Source organism: Myotis yumanensis, unplaced genomic scaffold, assembly GCF_028538775.1.
Source record: "Myotis yumanensis isolate MYYU_CA2020_CCGP unplaced genomic scaffold, mMyoYum1.0.hap1 SCAF_5, whole genome shotgun sequence".
Classification (NCBI taxonomy): domain Eukaryota; kingdom Metazoa; phylum Chordata; class Mammalia; order Chiroptera; family Vespertilionidae; genus Myotis; species Myotis yumanensis.
The window spans coordinates 82,988,112-83,005,846 of NW_027223756.1; the positions used below are offsets into that span (position 1 = coordinate 82,988,112).

General features: G+C 59.4%; 3 protein-coding genes across 4 annotated transcripts; 1 reads left to right on the plus strand and 2 right to left on the minus strand.

The window, feature by feature from the left end:
- Window positions 1-1,060: 1,060 nt before the first annotated feature.
- ICAM5 (intercellular adhesion molecule 5) lies at window positions 1,061-7,628 on the plus strand. Of its 2 annotated transcripts, none has more exons than XM_070416002.1 (11): window positions 1,061-1,142; window positions 2,067-2,336; window positions 2,511-2,831; window positions 3,109-3,396; window positions 3,675-3,929; window positions 4,054-4,302; window positions 4,792-5,034; window positions 5,123-5,401; window positions 5,480-5,719; window positions 6,307-6,573; window positions 7,211-7,628. In XM_070416002.1, the coding sequence occupies exons 1-11, from the start codon at window positions 1,061-1,063 to the stop codon at window positions 7,483-7,485; spliced, it is 2,769 nt and encodes a 922-aa protein (XP_070272103.1). In that variant the 3' UTR covers window positions 7,486-7,628. The 2 variants fall into 2 exon arrangements, with proteins under 2 accessions (XP_070272103.1, XP_070272104.1); XM_070416003.1 differs by having other exon boundaries at window positions 7,388-7,628.
- A 2,445-nt stretch (window positions 7,629-10,073) lies between these two features.
- Window positions 10,074-12,497, minus strand: ZGLP1 (zinc finger GATA like protein 1). The gene is made up of 6 exons (XM_070413936.1): window positions 12,355-12,497; window positions 11,757-12,113; window positions 11,077-11,150; window positions 10,643-10,736; window positions 10,366-10,491; window positions 10,074-10,220 (listed from the first exon to the last, which is right to left on the minus strand). Exons 1-6 carry the CDS (start codon window positions 12,495-12,497, stop codon window positions 10,133-10,135), a joined length of 882 nt encoding a protein of 293 aa, XP_070270037.1. The 3' UTR covers window positions 10,074-10,132.
- A 468-nt stretch (window positions 12,498-12,965) lies between these two features.
- On the minus strand, window positions 12,966-17,665 carry FDX2 (ferredoxin 2). The gene is made up of 5 exons (XM_070416006.1): window positions 17,380-17,665; window positions 17,231-17,285; window positions 16,938-17,044; window positions 13,633-13,720; window positions 12,966-13,386 (listed from the first exon to the last, which is right to left on the minus strand). The coding sequence occupies exons 1-5, from the start codon at window positions 17,522-17,524 to the stop codon at window positions 13,230-13,232; spliced, it is 552 nt and encodes a 183-aa protein (XP_070272107.1). The 5' UTR covers window positions 17,525-17,665; the 3' UTR covers window positions 12,966-13,229.
- Between the last annotated feature and the right edge of the window lie 70 nt (window positions 17,666-17,735).

Below are 17,735 nucleotides of genomic sequence, written 5' to 3' on the forward strand. Positions count from 1 at the left end.
TCACATGTACATATCGAGGGACGTGGATATGCAGAAGGGGTACCCATGTGTTGACTGCTGGGAAGGAGCAATCAGATGGTCCACGTGGCATGGCACAGACTCGCGTTCTGGCAACCTCTTGATAGTCACAGGGCCCGGAGGCCCGGATGCGGGATCAAAAGTATCAACAGGTGGTCTCCTGGGCTCTCGTGGACACAGTCCGAGTGTGCACTGGATGCCGGCAGGGCCCAGCGGTCCCGGGCTCTGGCCGCCACGCGGAAAGGGAACTCAGGGGTGCTCTTCCACAGCTCGTGCTCTCACACGCCGCCGAGTAGACACGTGCCCGCTGCACTCTGGGTAAATACAGACCCGGAGCCGAGCCAACCCTAATTTAGACGCCCGCGAACGCCGCTGCGCACGCACACGTGCTGCTGACTTGCTAGCACTTTGGTCTCCGCCCCCTCTGTCGCTTGCGGGGGCGCAGCCGGAGGGGTACTGGGGCCTTGGCTGTAATCCTCAGCTCCCCGGGGTCAAAAGGAGAAGGATGGCATTCCACACCCGCCTCTAGAACTGCGCCTACCTTGTCCTGCGCTTCCCAAATCTCTCCTAGCCCATAAATCAATTCCGGCACCAAGGGGCGTTGGTGGGAAGGGCAAAATATGGGGGCGGAGCTCGGAGTCCAGCTCATTTTCACAGCATCTAAACTAGGGGTGGAAGGGGGGTTTGAGATGGTCAATCCAGCATTTCCCCCGACCTCCGCGTCGCCTCCGGGGATGACGCGAGAGCTCGAGGCCGCCCCAGAAGGCTCCGGGCGATGGGGCCGGCTTCCACGTAGACCCCGGGGGTCGCTAGCTCCTGCCCGCACGTCTTCACCGAGGCCGGGAGCCTGGCGCACGCTCGCCCTCCCGCCTCCCCGTCGCCTCTGCCGCCTCCCCCTCCTTGGAAACCAAGTTACCAACGTTAAACCAATCCCTGAGCGCAACTCTGCCTCCTCCACACCCCACCCGCCGCGCCGCGCTGTCCTCGAGCTCAGCTCAGCGCTCGCGCTCCCCTCTCCTCCGGTACTTTCCCCGCGGCGGCGATGCCAGGGCCCTTGCCAGGGCTGCTCCGGGCGCTGCTCGGCCTCTGGGCTGCCCTGGGCCTGGGGCTCATCGGCCTCTCAGGTAAGAGCCCGTCCCGGCTCCGGGTGGACAGGGCGGGGGCGGAGTTCCCGACCAGAGAAGAGGCCACATGCCCCTCCCGGCTCCGCCCTCGCCTCGCTCCCACGCTTCTGCCCCCACCTTGAGCCGTGGGCTTTCTTTATATCTCTCCCTCCAACACACACTGGAGACACAGCTTCTCGACTCCTCGCTCGCCCAGATCTCTACCATACCCCCTTCGAGATCCTGGGTTCTCTTCTGCACCCAACCTTGCACCTCGGAGACCCGGTGTCGCCGGGGACCTCCGCACGCTCCGCTATGCACCATGGTCCACGGATTGGCATCTTACCCACCTGCGGCCCGCGAAGACCCGCTCTCTCCATCTGCCGTCACTCAGAGGCTCTGTTCCCTCCCCGCCCTAGGCCTGGCAACCGAGTTCCTCGAGGTTTCCGCGGTTCCTTTCTTGAGCCTAGCCCCGCGACCTCTTTTCGTGTTCTTCACCCGGGTTTACAGTCCTCCCTCATCCTTGATTCGGCTTCATTTCTCCTTTGCCCTCCCCTCAACCTCAGTCTCCCCTTCTCTCCGTGATAACCCTGAGAACCAGTTGGTCCTCCTTCCCCAACCTGGGGTCCCCTCCTCCCAGGGTGCTTGGGTATGGCGAAGATCCCATCCTTCCTCTCACCTTCCCCCATCCCTCCCATGCGTTCCCACCACCCAGCTGGCACCTTGCAGACCAGGGCCCTCCGCTGCCATGTCCCAGAGGCTCCCTATAGGTTGTGCCCTGGGAGCACGCCTCCAAACCTGAGGCCGGAGCAAGACGCTGGACTGGAGTTCTCTGTCTCCGGCCTCTGCTCCTTCCCCGGGAATGCCGGACTCGGCACAGGGGCGCTAAGATGCCAGAGAGTGGGTTCCCAGGCTGAGCCCGCATTTCTGCATTTCTCCGGCCAGCGGTCGCGCAGGAGCCTCTCTGGGCGGACCTGCAGCCCCGCGTGGCGCTCGTGGAGCGCGGGGGATCGCTGTGGCTGAATTGCAGCACCAACTGCCCGCGGCCCGAGCGCGGAGGCCTGGAGACCTCGCTGCGCCGCAATGGGACCCAGAGGGGTTTGCGCTGGCTGGCGCGGCAGCTGGTGGACATCCGAGAGCCTGAGACCCAGCCAGTCTGCTTCTTCCGCTGCGCCCGGCGCACACTGCAGGCTCGTGGGCTCATTCGTACTTTTCGTGAGTTCTCAGCGGCCACGCTCTAACCCCACTACTTTCCCTCCCTCCCAGGCCCCGCCCCCTGGGTCATGAGGTCCTCCCCTTCAGGCCCATTCTTCTGGATCCCCAAACCCACACCTCTCGGCCCTTGGGTACCACCACACGTTTCCAAGAATCTGGGTTCCTCCCTTGCAGAGCGGCCTGATCGCGTAGAGCTGATGCCCCTGCCTGCCTGGCAGCCTGTCGGCGAGAACTTCACCCTGAGCTGTAGGGTCCCTGGCGCCGGGCCCCGCGGGAGCCTCACAGTGACCCTGCTGCGGGGCGCCCGGGAGCTGGTCCGCCGTAGCTTCTCCGGAGAGTCGCCCCGAGCGCGGGGCGCGGTGCTCACGGCCGCAGTGCTGGCGAGGAGGGAGGACCATGGGGCCAATTTCTCGTGCCGCGCGGAGCTGGACCTGCGGCCCCACGGCCTGGGGTTGTTTGAAAACCGTTCGGCCCCCAGAATGCTCCGAACCTTCGGTGAGTGGGTGTGGGGAACTGAAGGGGACGCAGAGGGGTTGGCCCGGTGCTTAAGAAGTTTGGAGGCAGAGAGGTCCGAATTCTTTTTTTTTTTTTTTTTTTATTTTCCTCTTAAAGTATGAGGTCCGAATTCTTATCCTCACGCCAACACTCACCAGCTGTAAGCCCTTTTCCTCTGGCTCCAGGATAGCGGGATAAGATCGTGCTCGTAAAGCGCTTAGTACACACATGGTGGGTGTTCAGCACGTAAGTTCAAGCTCTCTTCTTCGACTCCCAGCACTGTCTCCGGAGCCCCCGCGCCTCGCTGCCCCCCGGCTCTTGGAAGTGGGCTCGGAAAGCCCCGTGAGCTGCTCCCTGGACGGGCTGTTTCCAGCCTCGGAAGCCCGGGTCTACCTGGCGCTGGGGGCCCAGAGGCTGCATCCAGACATCACCCTCGAGGGGGACACGCTCAGGGCCGCTGCCACAGCCACGGCGAGCGCAGAGCAGGAGGGCGCCGGGCAGCTGGGCTGCAGCGTGACCCTGGGGCGCGAGAGCCGCGAGACCTGGGAGAACGTGACCGTCTACAGTAAGAGGGAGCGGGGCCGGGCCTCTCGGGCTCGGGGGTGGTGCCAGAGGAACGCGAAGGCGGGACAGAGAGTGCGTGGGGTCTTAGTATCCGAATGGGCGGGGCCCACGGAGGGCAAACTGAGTGACGAGAGAGGCGGGGTCTGAGCGGCTGGGCGGGGCTGTGGCTTGACCACCGCCAAGTGGCGGGATGAGGAGGGGCGGGGCGCCGTATCCACCGAGGGTTCCCGCAGATCAGGGGTGTGGTCGGTTGACTCCGAGCGAATGTTCCACCCCTAGGCTTCCCCGCGCCCCTCCTGACCCTGAGCGCGCCCAGCGTCCCCGAGGGGGAGACGGTGACAGTGACCTGCGCTCCTGGGGCCCGAGCTCTGGTCACTCTGGACGGAGTTCCGGCCGCAGCCCCGGGACAGCCCGTCCAGCTCCAGCTAAATGCCACTGCGAACGATGACAGACGCAGCTTCTTCTGCGACGCCACCCTCGAGGTGGACGGGGAGGTCCTGAGCAAGAAAGAGAGCACCGAACTGCGAGTCCTATGTGAGTTGAGCTCTCGCCTCCCCCCTGGTGATCAGGGACCTGCCCAGTCCCCGGCCGTTTGTGGAAGTGGAGCCTTTCCCAGGGCCCACGTGGAGCCTTCTCTATCCCACGTCCCTGCCCGCAGACGCTCCCCGGCTGGACGATTCGGACTGTCCCAGGAGCTGGACGTGGCCCGAGGGCCCAGAGCAGACGCTGCGCTGTGAGGCCCGCGGAAACCCAGCGCCCTCCGTGCACTGCGCCCGGCCCGACGGCGAGGCGGTGCTGGCGCTGGGGCTGCTGGGTCCCATCACTCGCGCACTGGCCGGCACTTACCGGTGCACCGCGGCCAATGTCCAGGGCGAGGCGGTCAAGGACGTGACGCTGACAGTGGAGTGTGAGTGGGGGTGCCCAGGGTGCATCTCTCTGATGCTCAGGGTCTAGGGGTGGCCAGCTTGCAGGGACGAGCAAGAGCAAGGTCTCAGGGATGCCTTTGGGTAGGATTCTGGGGAAGGGACTAGGCTGGTGTTTGGGATTAGGGGAAGACCTTGCATGAGAAAGGGTTGGCGTGTCCATAGGAGTGTGTGGGCGTGGCATTTGGGCAGAGTCTCGGAAAAGTGTGTGCTTCAAGCCATCTAACAATTTTTAGGCTGAAGGTTGAAGCTGGGTCCTGTGGGCGCTTTGCAGGAATCAGTAAAAGGTGCCCCTTCATAGCTCATGAAGCCCCAAAACAATGCATGGCTTGACTGGTGTGAAACCTCTTGGTTCAGCGTCCCTGTGCGGGGAGGGCATAGCCTGCCCAACCCTATGTGGTGGCCGTGGAACAGAAAAGAGGTTCTAGGGACGTTCGGACGATGCCCAAACCCAACAACACTCCCCCCTCCAGACGCGCCAGCGCTGGACAGTGTGAGCTGCCCAGAGCGTATTACGTGGCTGGAAGGAACAGAGGCCTCGCTGAGCTGTGTGGCACAGGGGGTGCCGCCACCCAACGTGAGCTGTGTGCGCTCTGGGGCGGCGGAGGCCATCGAGGGCTTGCTGCACGTGGCCCGGGAGCACGCAGGCACCTACCGGTGTGAAGCCACCAATTCTCGAGGCTCTGCGGCCAAAACTGTGGCCATCACGGTGGAATGTGAGCGGGGGCAGCAAGGGGCAAGGGAGGGTGTGTTTGGGTAACTCTGGTCTGATTTTTAGTCCTTGTGTGACTCTCTGCTCCCCAGATGGCCCCAGTTTTGAGGAGCTGAGCTGCCCCAGCAATTGGACGTGGGTGGAAGGATCTGGACGGCTGTTTTCTTGTGAGGTTGATGGGAAGCCGCAGCCACGGGTGGAGTGCATTGGCTTCAGGGACACCACCGAGAGGGTGCTGCTGCCGCTGGCACCCCCAGACCCTAGTCCCAGAGCTCCCAGCATCCCTAGTGAACCTGCCTCTGGTATCTACACCTGCAATGCCACCAACCAGCACGGCTCCATGGTCAAGATGGTGGCCGTGAGCGTGGAGTGTGAGCGGGGCCCAGGCGGGTGGGAGGAGGGTGTGCCCCATGTGGCCCCTCCCTGACCCCCCTGTGGCTGCTTTGCAGCGCCTCCGAAAATGGATGAGTCCACCTGCCCGAGTCACCAGACGTGGCTGGAAGGGGCCGAGGCTGTCGGGCCGGCCTGTGCTGCCCTGGGCCGCCCCTCCCCACAAGTGAGCTGCTCCCGGGAGGGTGGCCCCTGGCCTCAGCGGATACACGTGTCCCGACAGGATGCGGGCACCTACCTCTGCTTAGCCACCAATGCGCACGGCACTGACACCCGGACCATCACTGTGGGCGTGGAATGTGAGTGGGGGCAGCACCAGAGAGAGGGCTCTCAGTTCCCAGACAGGGGCTTGTGCAGGGAGTTCAAGGGCACCTCCCCCCAGTCCCACTCTCGGGGACAAGGGAAGGGACCCAGAGCTGAGAGCAATGAAAACTCTAGGGAACAGGAGCCTGGCCCCCCTCAAGTCCTGGGTCCCTACCTCCTTCCATTCAATGAAGCGGTACCGACTACAGCCAGACTGTAGGGCAGTGGTTCTCAACCTTCTGGCCCTTTAAATACAGTTCCTCATGTTGTGACCCAACCATACAATTATTTTCGTTGCTACTTCATAACTGTAATGTTGCTACTGTTATGAATCGTCATGTAAATATCTGATATGCAGGATGGTCTTAGGCGACCCCTGTGAAAGGGTCGTTCGACCGCCAAAGGGGTCGCGACCCACAGGTTGAGAACCGCTGCTGTAGGGGGAGGGGGCTCTGATAGGAGGCAGGATCCGCACCTGTGCATCCGAGCAGGGGTGGTGTCAGACTGTGGTGGGTTGAAGCAGGGGACTCGGTCATCCTCAGGGCTGGCACTGAGCCCCAGTCCAACCTCCTGTCCCCTGCAGACCGACCAGTGGTGGCCGAGCTGGCAGCCTCGCCTCCAGGAGGTGTGCGGCCAGGTGGGAACTTCACGCTGACCTGCCGCGCAGAGGCCTGGCCCCCTGCCCAGATCAGCTGGCGTGCCCCCCCGGGGGCGCTCAACATCGGCCTGTCCGGCAACAACAGCACTCTAAGCGTGGCAGGCGCCCTGGGTAGCCACGGAGGAGAGTACGAGTGCGCGGCCACCAATGCGCACGGGCGCCACGCGCGGCGCATCACCGTGCGTATTACTGGTAAGTGGTACCTGCGGGGGCGTGGCCTGAGACTCGGGACACCTGACCTCCCTCTCAATCCCCACGGATGAGATTGGAGGAGGCCAGGGTAGAAGTCACGGGGCCCTAATGGCTGGTTGGGGGTGTGAGGTGGAGGGAGAGGGAGCGGAATGAACTTCACGGGGAGGAGCCCTCCAGGGCTGTGACTGCTGTGGGGAGGGACTTAGTAACTTGGGGGGAGGTTTTCCGCCTGGTGGAGACTTGGTCCAATGCCCCCTCCACTGTGTGGCTGTACAGAAGAGGATTTGGAGAGGGACCAAGGGCAGGGGATGGGAGTGGGGGGACCAAGGGCAGGGGATGGGAGTGGGGGCCATAACCAGATCCTGTCCCCCACTTGGTCTCACTCTGAGACTTGGTTCTTTCTGAGATAGAGGAATGACACGGTCTCCCCCCACCCCACCCTCATCGTTTTGGGGGTGAGGAGAGTTGGTTTCTGGGTATCTCTGCTCAGCCAGGGGCTTATAACCCCATGCGCTGGGTGGCATGTGAAACGGATCATGGGTCGCAGCAGCACTGGGGATGGCTCAGGCTTGGCATCTCGTCAGGGTGGGGGGACGCCCAAGCTCGTCCACCCTCTTTGAGGGGCTCCACCCCGCAGGTCCGTGGCTGTGGGTCGCCGTGGGCGGTGCGGTGGGGGGCGCAGCGCTGCTGGCCGCAGGGGCTGGCCTGGCCTTCTACGTGCAGTCCACCGCCTGCAAGAAGGGCGAGTATAACGTGCAGGAGGCCGAGAGCTCGGGCGAGGCTGTCTGTCTCAACGGTGCGGGTGGTGGCACAGGTGGAAATGACAGCGCCCAAGGTGGAACGGAACCTGATGGTACCGCAGAGACGCCTGCGGGGGGCGAGGTCTTCTCCATCCAGCTGACATCAGCGTGAGCCCACTACCCTCTCCCCGCAGGCCGGGGGATGCCCCCCAGACACATACGGGGGCTTATTTATTGTTCTATTTATTCATTTATTTATGTATTCAACTCCAGGATGTCACCCCCCATTTTCTAACCCTCCCAATAAAGTTTTTATAAAGGACTCTGGGTCTGTGTGGGTGGTCTCCGTGGTGTGGAAGCAGCCCATAGGTTCATAAAACTGTTTTGATTTTGAGGGCCTACTATGTGTTGAGAGCAGTTCAAGACATCTTTGCATGCTGTGACCTGGAACTTCTCTCCATTGCCATTTCCTGTTCTCACTGGACCCCTGAGCCAGGCTGGGGACCACACTCCTTCCCTCTCCCTGCTGCTTATGCCTTGGCCTAGAATTGCCCTCCAATTGAGCTAACTCTAGGGGGTGAGAGCTAGGGACTTCCCAGGCCTGGTTCCAGACGGAGCTGAGGCTGCTTTCCCACGACGGATGGAGCCTCCCTCCCAGGGGTCTGGGCGTGGGGACCCTGCCCTGAGGCCTCGTCTGGATAGTAAAGGAAGGCAGTGGCTGCAGCTATGGTGACAGCCCCAGGATGTCCCTGCCCCACTCTCAATGCTGCCTTCATTCAGTGCCTCAGTTTACCCCCAACCTGCCTTTGGATTTGGCCCATCATGGTTCAGTATAGACACACAGGGTATCAGCCACAACCCCACAGCACACCACTGTGCCCCTCACTCCCCACAGAATAAGGAGAGAACAGCTGCCCCCCCGCCTCAGTCTTCTCCTGTCTCAAAAGCAGGAACACAGATGCAGAGAAGGAAGCAGGTCTGGACAGCTCCAGCTTCATCAGCTGCCCATGCAAACATCTCATGCACAAAGGTGAGAGCAGGAAACGGGGGCGCTAGAGGCCAAGCCAGTGCAGGTGCCCAGTACAGAAGGCAACAAGGCACAGGGGGGGTGCAGCTCCTGCTGTCCGACCTCCCTCCCTCCCTCCCTCCGTCCTTCTCTTCACTCCACCCACCTTTCTTGAACCCCACAAAGTTCTGCCTGCCACAGGGCCTTTGCTCTTGCCATTCTATCTGCTCAGAGAGTCCACACCCCAAATAATCCCATAGCTAGTTCCTGATTCCAAGGTCTCTATGCAAATGCCACCTCCCCAGAGAGGCCTTCCGGAGAACCAGGGCTAAGATAGCCCCCCCTCCCCCACTCCTTATCTCCTTCTATACTTTTATTTCTCTGTAGCACTTGACATTCCATTAGTCATGTAATTAAGTATTTACTGACACTCTAGAATATTGGCTGCACTAGAGCAGGGATCTTTGTTCTATTCAGTGTCTTCAGTGGGGCCTAGCACATAGTAGTTGCTCAAAAAATGTTGACTAAATGGCTCAAAGCAGCCTGGAGTTTGTATATACACAGTCTGAGACCTTCATGTTTTCATGAAGAGGTTCTCCATGCCGGACACTGGGGTGGGAACCTTGGACCTTCAAAGCCAGTGTCCAATGGGGGAGAGGAATGTAAAGAAATGACCCCGGAGAAGTAGAGCACTGAAAATTCTGGTAAGTTCTCAGCAGGAGACCGGCCAGGAGCTGAGGTTGAGCCTGACACGGGTGGGAGGGAGGGGTCTGTTTTAGTCAGGGCTGTCAAAGGGGCTTCTTGGAAGGCTGAGCCTCTCCTCCCCAAGTAGAGAGAAGGTGGCAGCTCTGGGAGGCACGGGGGGAGGGTGTTCTGCACCACGGAAGGGTGAGACCAAATGAGTCAGGGGTATAAGGGCTGAATGTGGGCCCAGGCCTCTGCACAAGCCCACCCAGGAGAGACAAAGAGGGTCTTGCATGGGCCTGTCTTTCCGAGGCATGTGGCCAGGCAAGCCTCAGTCACCCCCAAGGCAGGGACCACCCCTGCCCTCCCCGCATCCCCGCCATCCTGGACTCCCAGCCCTCCCTCTCCCTCCACGTGAGCACTGGCAGTCAGCGTGCCCTGGTGACAGCGGCAGGGCTGACCTCTGCCCAGGGCTAGCTTTCCCACATGGCTTTTGGCTTCAGAATGGGGACACCTCTTGGAGGGGTTAGAGCAATCTTGAAAGAGGGGGAGGGGGACACAGCAGGGACTGGTGCCTGTAAGGATGCCATAGGTGACATTCTGCAGGCAGGGGTGGAGCTGACAGGTAAAGGGCCCACTGTGTCTGTATCACTGTGTACCAGTGTGTCATCTGTGTGTTTGTGTGTCTGTTGACATGTGTGTCTGTACTGTATGTGTGTATCTGTTGTGTGTCTATGGACATATGTGTCTATCGTGTATCTGGACAAGTGTCTGTCAACCCATGTGTCTTTCAATCTCGTGTGTATTGTGTCTCTATATGTGTGTCTTGTGTGTGTGTTGATGCATGTGTCTTGTGTGTGTCGTTCTCGTGTGTGGTGCTGTTTCCCTGTGTGGACGTTGTGATGCATGTGGCTAATCCTCTATGGGGGGGCTGCTGCCTTTACATATATGATTATGTGTGTGTCCTTCACAAACCCACATTCTGGGACTGGGAGAGTGGCAGGTGAGGGCACACGAGGTGGGATCCCCGAAGTCACAGCACTGCTTCTCTGAGGAGTTCTGCTCTTTATTGTCCATTCTATTCATAAACAGCACGAGTTCCTACTGCGAACACTTCCTGAGGGGGAGCTCAGCCAAGCAGGGGCCAAGGAAGAGGCCAGTGAACCTCTGAGACAGGGGCTCTAGGGCCTGAGGCCTGGATCTTCTGCCTGGGGTCCCTGAATGGGGAGAGGGCAGAGGCAAGGCAGGCTGGAGCCCTCAAGACCCAAGCTTTCCCCCCATTCCTCTTAGGAGAGCTTCTTCCCACTCTCCCCCTAGAGAAACGGAGGCAGGACCGGCTTGGCTGGGTGAGGAAGGGCTTACCCTTCCTGGGCGGGGCCTTGGTTGGGGCCCAGGAACATCCCGCATCTGCCACATAACTTCTTGGGCTGCACATTCTTCCTGGGCACCAGCCAGCAGCTGGAGCACCGGGTGCCATACTTCTTGTACCTGGGACGGGGGCACAAAAATCCAGCATTCAGGATGCACCGGGGACACAGAAACCACCACAGGGAAACCACTTCCCCTTCCCAATACCCCATGCCAGCCACGCACAGGCTGATGGGGGACCCTACCCAACTCCCTCCTCCAGTCTGCAGACCTGATACCACAGGCGTTGCAGAGAGGTGTCCCGTCTTCGGCATCTCTCCAGAGCGGGGTTCTCTGGGTCCTACAAGAAGCACAGCGCCTGGGCCCTGGAAAGGCAGAGGCCAAAGGGCAGGAGTCAGAGGCCAAGCGTCCAGGCTCAGGAGGCTCGTGTGGGGTGGGGAAATCTGGGAGGATCTCTGTGAAGGCCCTGCCGGGTGTTACCATATCTAAGACAAAGGGAAAGTCAGGAAGGGAGACAGATGGCAAAGCTTGGCAGAGGAGGAAGCCGGGGGTGGGGGTGACTCAGCAGAGTGAAGGGGGGCACTGAGACTCATCCTGGATGGGTCTAAATGGGGAAGCAGGGTGGGGAGTAAGACTGGGAAGATAGAAGGCACCCCCCCACCCCCCCACCCCCTTATTTATAGCTCTCATGTCTCCAGGACTCACCCAGGGCCTCGCTGCCTCCTGGGTTGGCCTCGGGGCCTGTAGGGGGAGCCTGAGAGCGGCTGCTGCTGGCCAGGCTGGGGGACAGACAAGGCGTTAGTATTGGGGGATCTGAATCCTGTCCCAGAAAGCCTCCCAAAATAAAGATTTGCTACGAAGATATCAGGCATCCCTCAGGCGGCATCTGATGTCTGAAAGGCCTGGCTTTGTCCCTCATTAGGAATAACAATAATAATAATTTGAAGAGATAGTTCGCTTGGGGCCAACCTGTCAGGTTGAAATCCCATTTCTGTCTGCCCTTGCTGTGTGACCCTGGAAAAGTGATGGCCCCTCTGTGCTTCAGTTTCCGAATCTGTAAAATGGGCTTTACAAGGCTTCAATGAACCCACATACACCAAGTGCTGCATGTCGCCTCTTAGCTGTTGCTCCTGACAAATGGCAGCTGTTGTCATTATTGGAGGAAGTAACGGCAGCAGCAGCCTTCAGCGTGGCCAGGCCGGTCTCGTAGAGAGGAGACCAGGCTCAGCCCCGGATGGGACCGGCCATGGCAGCAGGACGGGACTGGCACAGTCTTGCTTGGGCCTTTGGCGAGCCCATGCCTGGAGCGCCTCCCCACAGGCCCCTGTCCCTATCATTGCCATTAGCTGCATAAAGGGCGCCCTCACTCACTGGCCCGTTCCTACCTGTAGCTGTGGATGATCTGAAGGCTCGAATCCGGCTTTATCTGAAACCTCAGCGTCACTCCCGTGAACCGAGGGTCCACTTTCTCGGCGCCCTGGTGCGGGTTTGACTGCTTCCGGGGCCTCCTCCGAGGTGGGGCTGAAGGGGCTGCGGAAATCTCAGGAGGCCCCAGGCTGCCTCCTCGCTGACCAGTTGGGGTCAGCATGGCCCTGGCCAGGGGCGGAGGTTCCAAACCCCCCAGGGCCTTCCGCTCCCAGCAGGGGCCCCGGGCCTGGGTGTCCTGGGCAGGGGGCCCCGCCGCTGTCTCTCGGAGGAGGTGCAGGCTGGTGACGGAGTCCTGACGTGCAGGCCAGAAGGAACTGGGGACAAGGGGCAGTGTGGTCACCCCCCTTCCTGGGCAGCCCTACACAGGCCTCAGCGAGGGCAACTGCATGGCCCCTGGCGACACGGGACCCCACGTATCCCTGGGGATCGGAACCTCTGCTTTGTAAGTACCAGTAACTAACACGGTGGCTCCTGAATAACCTCGGGAATGGAGCCAGGGTCATGACCCCTTGGCCACTGGGCCAATTTGGGAGAAGGGGCGGCTCCTTCACGCACCTGCTACTGGGTCTGAGGCATCTTGGGGTCCTCGGCGCCTGTTGGGCGGGGGGTCCCGGGAGCGGCTCGGGGTCCAGACATGATGGCGCCAGCAGTTCTCGCAGCAGCATCATGGAGAGGTCTGGCGCTGGCTCGGCCTCCATCATGCCCCGGCCCAGCCCCCTCCCCGATCTCGCCCCGCCCCGCGGGCCCACGGATGAGCGCCACCTGGGTGAGGCGCCGTGTGCGTGGTGCGGCGCTGCAGCAGGGGGCAATGAGCCCCACCTGGGGGCGGGGCGCTGCCAGACCCTGCAGCCTCGCCCCCACCTGTAGACCAGCCCGCCCCTTCCCTTCCAACTCCGGGACTCCGCTGGGGGCCCTGCACACCCCTCGTGGCCAGGGCGGCCTGGGCCCCTGCAAATCCCTCCGCGGCTGCAGGGGCGGGGCCTTGCTGCTGACGCACACGGAGCCCTCCAGCCTCCAGGCCCTGGGCCAGGCCTCTGCCTCAGTTTCCCCGCTGGTCCGTCGCTGCTGTGCGAGGTGAGAGTCGAGGGCCTGGAAGATGAAGTTGTAGTTCCGGGGCGGGACGGGGCTGCCCCCACCTCCCCGCCAAGGACACTCGGGATGCTGGATTTCCGTAAGATGGTTTTATTGTCACTCTAATTAGATTCCACCCCTTTCCACACGCAGGTTCTCCGGGGTTTGGAGAGGCTGCCCAGTAGGGGCCCTGTCTCCACCAGAGCCTGGACATGGGGTCTCTCTGAAGCATTTGGCCTTCTTGGTGCTTCTCACATCTCTCGGGCCTGTCCACGCTCTGGGCTGGGCTGGCAACCTGGCTGTTTCTCCAGTCCTGGCCCTTGGGCCACGGGTGTCCGGGACGGTCCAGCTGCCCATTATCAGTGCGGCTTGGGGACGTGACCATCCACGTAGAAGTTCCTGGTGATCTTGGGCAGGGTGAATTCGGCCCCTTCCAGCTCAGGGGTCAGGATGATCTGGCAGCCCAGCCGGGAGTTCTCCTGGAGGAGGGGGGCCATGTCCAGCATGTCATCCTCCCTGGGCGAGGGAGGCAGTGGTTAGCAGTGGGCACGCTGGTGCCGCTGGTGAGGAGGGCTCAGAGGAGCAGAGATCACCTTTCAGGCCAGGGAGGGGCAGGCTGACTGAGTCCAGGGGAAGTGGTTTGAGGGGGAGAAAAGCTGGGGCTGCCCTCAGCTGCTGTCCAGTGGACCTCTGGACACTGGGAAGGAAAAGGCTCAACAGCCAACCCTGCGGCTCCGAGCTGCAAGGGGGCTGCCGGCTCACCTCTCATCAGGAGAAGGCAGGAAGTCCAGGTGGTCCTCGCTCACATACACATGGCAGGTGGAGCAGGCCAGGGACGCCTCACAGGCCCCTGGAGGGCAGCAAGTGAAGGGAGTTTAGGTAAGTGGCATCATCAGGCTGGTGTCACCCAATGAAAGACATAAGGGAGAAGCCTTTTGTTTCACCACGTGCCCCTAATCTTCCCCTCCCGCCTGTATGCCCTGTGGGAGCCCCCCCCTCCCCCTCAGCCCGCTGTTCCTGAGTTGTGGATGGGTTTTGCAAAGGGATGCATGTCCAAGGTGTCGCATTTCCCAAGGACTCCCCAGCAAGCTGAGAGGGAAAGGCCAGGCAGGTTCCCAGTAGCCTCTGAATTTCCTTGCTGTGATCCTGTCACTGTGCTGGGCAAATGTGTTCCTGCCTCCTTTCTGCTCCTAAAGGAGGGACTGGCTCACTCAGCACCAGTGCATTAGGGGAAGGAGACAGGAAATAAAGGCTGAAAGATGCAGAAGCTGGGGTTTTCTGATTGTCCCTGGACACATTCCCAATCCTCTGACTGATGACTGAGAACTGTGCTTGGGGATAATGTCCCTCTTGGGCTAAAACCTTCCAAAGGGTCTTCACAGCCAGAATAAAACCCAAACTCCTCCACTCAGTCCTGGTGGTCCCCCCACCCCTTCACTCACTCCACATCAACCACACTGGCTCCCTGGGCTTGACGCCACCACCACAGGACCGTTGCACTTGCTATACCTTCGGCCTGGAATGCTCTTCTTGCCACTCTTTTTGTGGCCAGAACTTGTACTCAGGAACCCAGCTGTCCTCCAAGTCCCCCTGCTTGTTTCTTGTCCTTCCCCCTTGTTAATTTATTAATTTCTGTACAACACTGATCACACCCTGTCAACCTGTCTTCCTCTCTCTGTACTTGGCACTGAGCCTCACATGGCATGTTGTAGATGCTTGAGAAACATCTGTTATAAGCAAATGACAGGACAGAATTTTCCTTTCTCTTCCAGACATGTCATATAATGAGAGTAGAGAAGCAAGGCAGCCTCCTGACCCAGCAGAACCTTCCTGTCTACCAGGGAGAAATCAGGCCTTAAAACTCCAAGTGGTCCCTAGCATCTCTTCCTTCACCTTGTTTCCCACCTTGTTAGCATCCTCATCCCTGAGATCAAGATTATCCTATCTAATAAAAGAGTAATATGCAAATTGACCATCACTCCAAACACACAAGATGGGCACCACAACATGGCCAGCAGAGGAGGGCAGTTGTGGGCGATCAGGCCTGCAAGGGAGGGCATTTGGGGGGGACCAGGCCTGCAGGGGAGGGCAGTTGGGGGAACCAGGCCTGCAGGGGAGGGCAGTTAGGGGTGACCAGCCAGCAGGGGAGGGAAGTTAGGGGCGACCAGGCCAGCAGGGGAAGGCACTTAGGGGCAATCGGGCCAACAGGGGAGCAGTTAGGCGTCGATCAGGCTGTCAGGGGAGTGGTTAGGGGGAGATCAGGCTGGCAGGCAGAAATGGTTAGGGGCAATCAGGCAGGCAGACAAGTGGTTGGGAACCAGCAGTCCTGGATGGTAAGAAGGATGTCTGACTGCCCTTGAGGGGTCCCAGATTGGAGAGGGTGCAGCTGGGCTGAGGGACCCCCCCCCCCCCCCCCCGTGCATGAATTTCGTGCATCGGGCCTCTAGTCTAATATAAATGTCCCAATTGGTCACTACACACTAACCATGTGTCAGGTACTAAGCATTACACGACATCTGTTTACTCTTCTGTAGCAACCCAAGGAAGAGGGAACTAAGTTATCCCATTTTATAAATGAGAAAACAGAGCCCAAAGGTGCTAAGTACCTTGCTCAGGGTCACACAGCTGGTAAAAGGCAAAATCTGAAAACAGGCCACCTGCCTCTAAAACTCATATTCCAATCTATGTCCTATACTGCCAGCTATTGGATTCCAGAACAAAACTTGAGGCAGGCCTGCCATAACCCGCACTCCACCACCAACATCTCCACCCCTCTAATGACTAAATCAGCCTCCCTATTACATTCATCCAACAAATAACCCTGTACATTTTTTTTTCAGACTACCCTTTTTAGTTGCTGATAATATAATTACATGTTTACTCCCTATTAGGTTAAAACTGCTGTGAAATGACAGGAGCCTTACCTATTTTAGTACATGTTGCCTGGCACACACTAGTGTTCAGTGTTCATAGAAGAGCAGCATAGGTTTAGTGGCTAACATTGCTGGGTTTGAATCTAATTTTGCCACTTCACCTTGGACCAGGTGTACGTAACCTGGGACTCAATTTCCTCACCTATAAAATGTGATAATCTGCCTGGCCAGTGTTGCTCAACCCATGAACCAGGAGGTCACGGTTCCAATTCCTGGTCAGGGCACATGCCAGGGTTGCAGGTTCACTCCCCAGTAGGGGGCATGTAGGAAGCAGCTGATTGATGGTTTCCCTCATCACTGATGTTCCTATCTCCCTCTCCCTTCCTTTCTGAAAATAAATAAATAAATAATTTGAAAATAAAAATAAATAAAATAATAATATATAAACAAAACAATATGACATAAAGTTGTCATGAAAAGTCAGTTAATATGTGTCAACATGCTTAAAGTAATGTCTGCTATTATTATCTTTCCTTCAACAAATACTGACTTAAAAAAAACAACAAATACTGACTTAAAACCTGTTGTGTCTAAATACCATGAGGTAACAGATACGTGTAAACAAGGCAAACAGGGTTTCTGATCTCATTCTGAGGAGAGATGACAAAGAAGGAAACAAAATGGTAAGAAGTGCTATGAGGACAATAAAACACAGTCACGTAAGAGGGAGGCTGGGCCATGCGCACTCTAGGTCACTGAAGGGGATGCTATTGTCAAGAAGATGACATTTACATTGAGACGTGAAGGATGAGAAGAAACCAGGAGATCTGATGGAAAATCACTTCAGACCCTGGGGCGGCAAATGCAAAGGTCCTGAGGCAGGAATGAACTAGGCAGTTTGAGGAACAGCAAGAAAGCCAGTGTGGCGAGTAGAGGGAGGAAGGAAGGAAGGAGAAAGACAACACAAGCTCCCAGGCAGGAGTTGTCATGGCTTCCAGTAAATGCTCAATAAACAACGCCGGGGAAGGAACCTTGAGGGCTCCCTGGGCAGGGGATGAGGCAGTGCTGAGGAGTCTAGATTTAGCCCAGGACCGTGGGAAGCCATGGAGGGTTAATCAGCAGAGAGACAACTAATTTGTGTGTGTTGTTTCCAAGGAATGAAGGGCCTCGGAATTCCCTGTGCCTGGCTCCCACCTTCCAGGTCCACCCCATGGCGCTGGGCCAGGTGGAGAACATTATCCCCGACTCTGCCTCTCACCGGGATCCGCTGGCCCGACCGGTCTACGAACACCACGTTCACCCTGAGGACAGAGGTTTGCGGATGCCGCATGGACGCGGGCCCGGGTTCCGGTGGAGTCCAGGCTTAGGGCAGGGAAACAGGACGGAGCGCAGGGGGACTCTAACGGTGAGGCTGCGGGGAAGGTGGGGACCGGGAAAACCTCGGGGCATTAGGAGTGGGGACGCCTCCCGCCCCCAGCCGCACTCACACGTCCCCGGGCCGCTGGGGGCCGCTCGGTTCTTCCTCCACCGCCGAGCGCGAGCCTAGAAAACACAGTTGGGTGAGCGGCGCACAGCGCCCTGCGGGCATCCGACGGGTTAGTGCTGCCCAACCCCGGACCCGAGGCGCCGCAGGTACCTGTCACCCGGAATTTCCTGGCTGTCGCTGGTGACGCCGCCTCCCCGGATCCCCCAAAGCCCCCAGGACGGCTCCACCAGCGCCCTTTGGCCACCCGCAGCAAGAACCCAGCACTCACGCCACCCCGCGCCACGGAGGCGGCCATGACAGGCGTCACGTGACCCGGAACTGGGGCATGCGCGGTAGCGCGCGAGCGAGGCGGGCTAATTACCCCAATATAAGCGCCGACGGCGGTGGGGCAGCAACGGCTGGAGTTGGGGGGCAGGGGCAGCGACCGGATCTGGCACACCAAGACCTGCAGGGGCCACCCCAGCCCTCCCACCCAGGCCCACTGTCTCAAGAACCAGTCAGCTCTG

Coding starts and splice junctions, on each gene's coding strand:
- FDX2 (XM_070416006.1), bottom strand. CDS start 17,524: ATGGCCGCCTCCGTGGCGCGGGGTGGCGTGAGTGCTGGGTTCTTGCTG. Junction 17,286..17,379: donor CAGGAAATTCCGGGTGACAG/GTACCTGCGGCG, acceptor TGTGTTTTCTAG/GCTCGCGCTCGGCGGTGGAG. Junction 13,387..13,632: donor CTGCCTTCTCCTGATGAGAG/GTGAGCCGGCAG, acceptor TCCCTCGCCCAG/GGAGGATGACATGCTGGACA.
- ZGLP1 (XM_070413936.1), bottom strand. CDS start 12,497: ATGGAGGCCGAGCCAGCGCCAGACCTCTCCATGATGCTGCTGCGAGAA. Junction 12,114..12,354: donor TGCCTCAGACCCAGTAGCAG/GTGCGTGAAGGA, acceptor CCTTGTCCCCAG/TTCCTTCTGGCCTGCACGTC. Junction 11,151..11,756: donor CAGATCATCCACAGCTACAG/GTAGGAACGGGC, acceptor TCTGTCCCCCAG/CCTGGCCAGCAGCAGCCGCT.
- ICAM5 (XM_070416002.1), top strand. CDS start 1,061: ATGCCAGGGCCCTTGCCAGGGCTGCTCCGGGCGCTGCTCGGCCTCTGG. Junction 3,930..4,053: donor CACCGAACTGCGAGTCCTAT/GTGAGTTGAGCT, acceptor CCCTGCCCGCAG/ACGCTCCCCGGCTGGACGAT. Junction 5,035..5,122: donor TGTGGCCATCACGGTGGAAT/GTGAGCGGGGGC, acceptor TCTGCTCCCCAG/ATGGCCCCAGTTTTGAGGAG.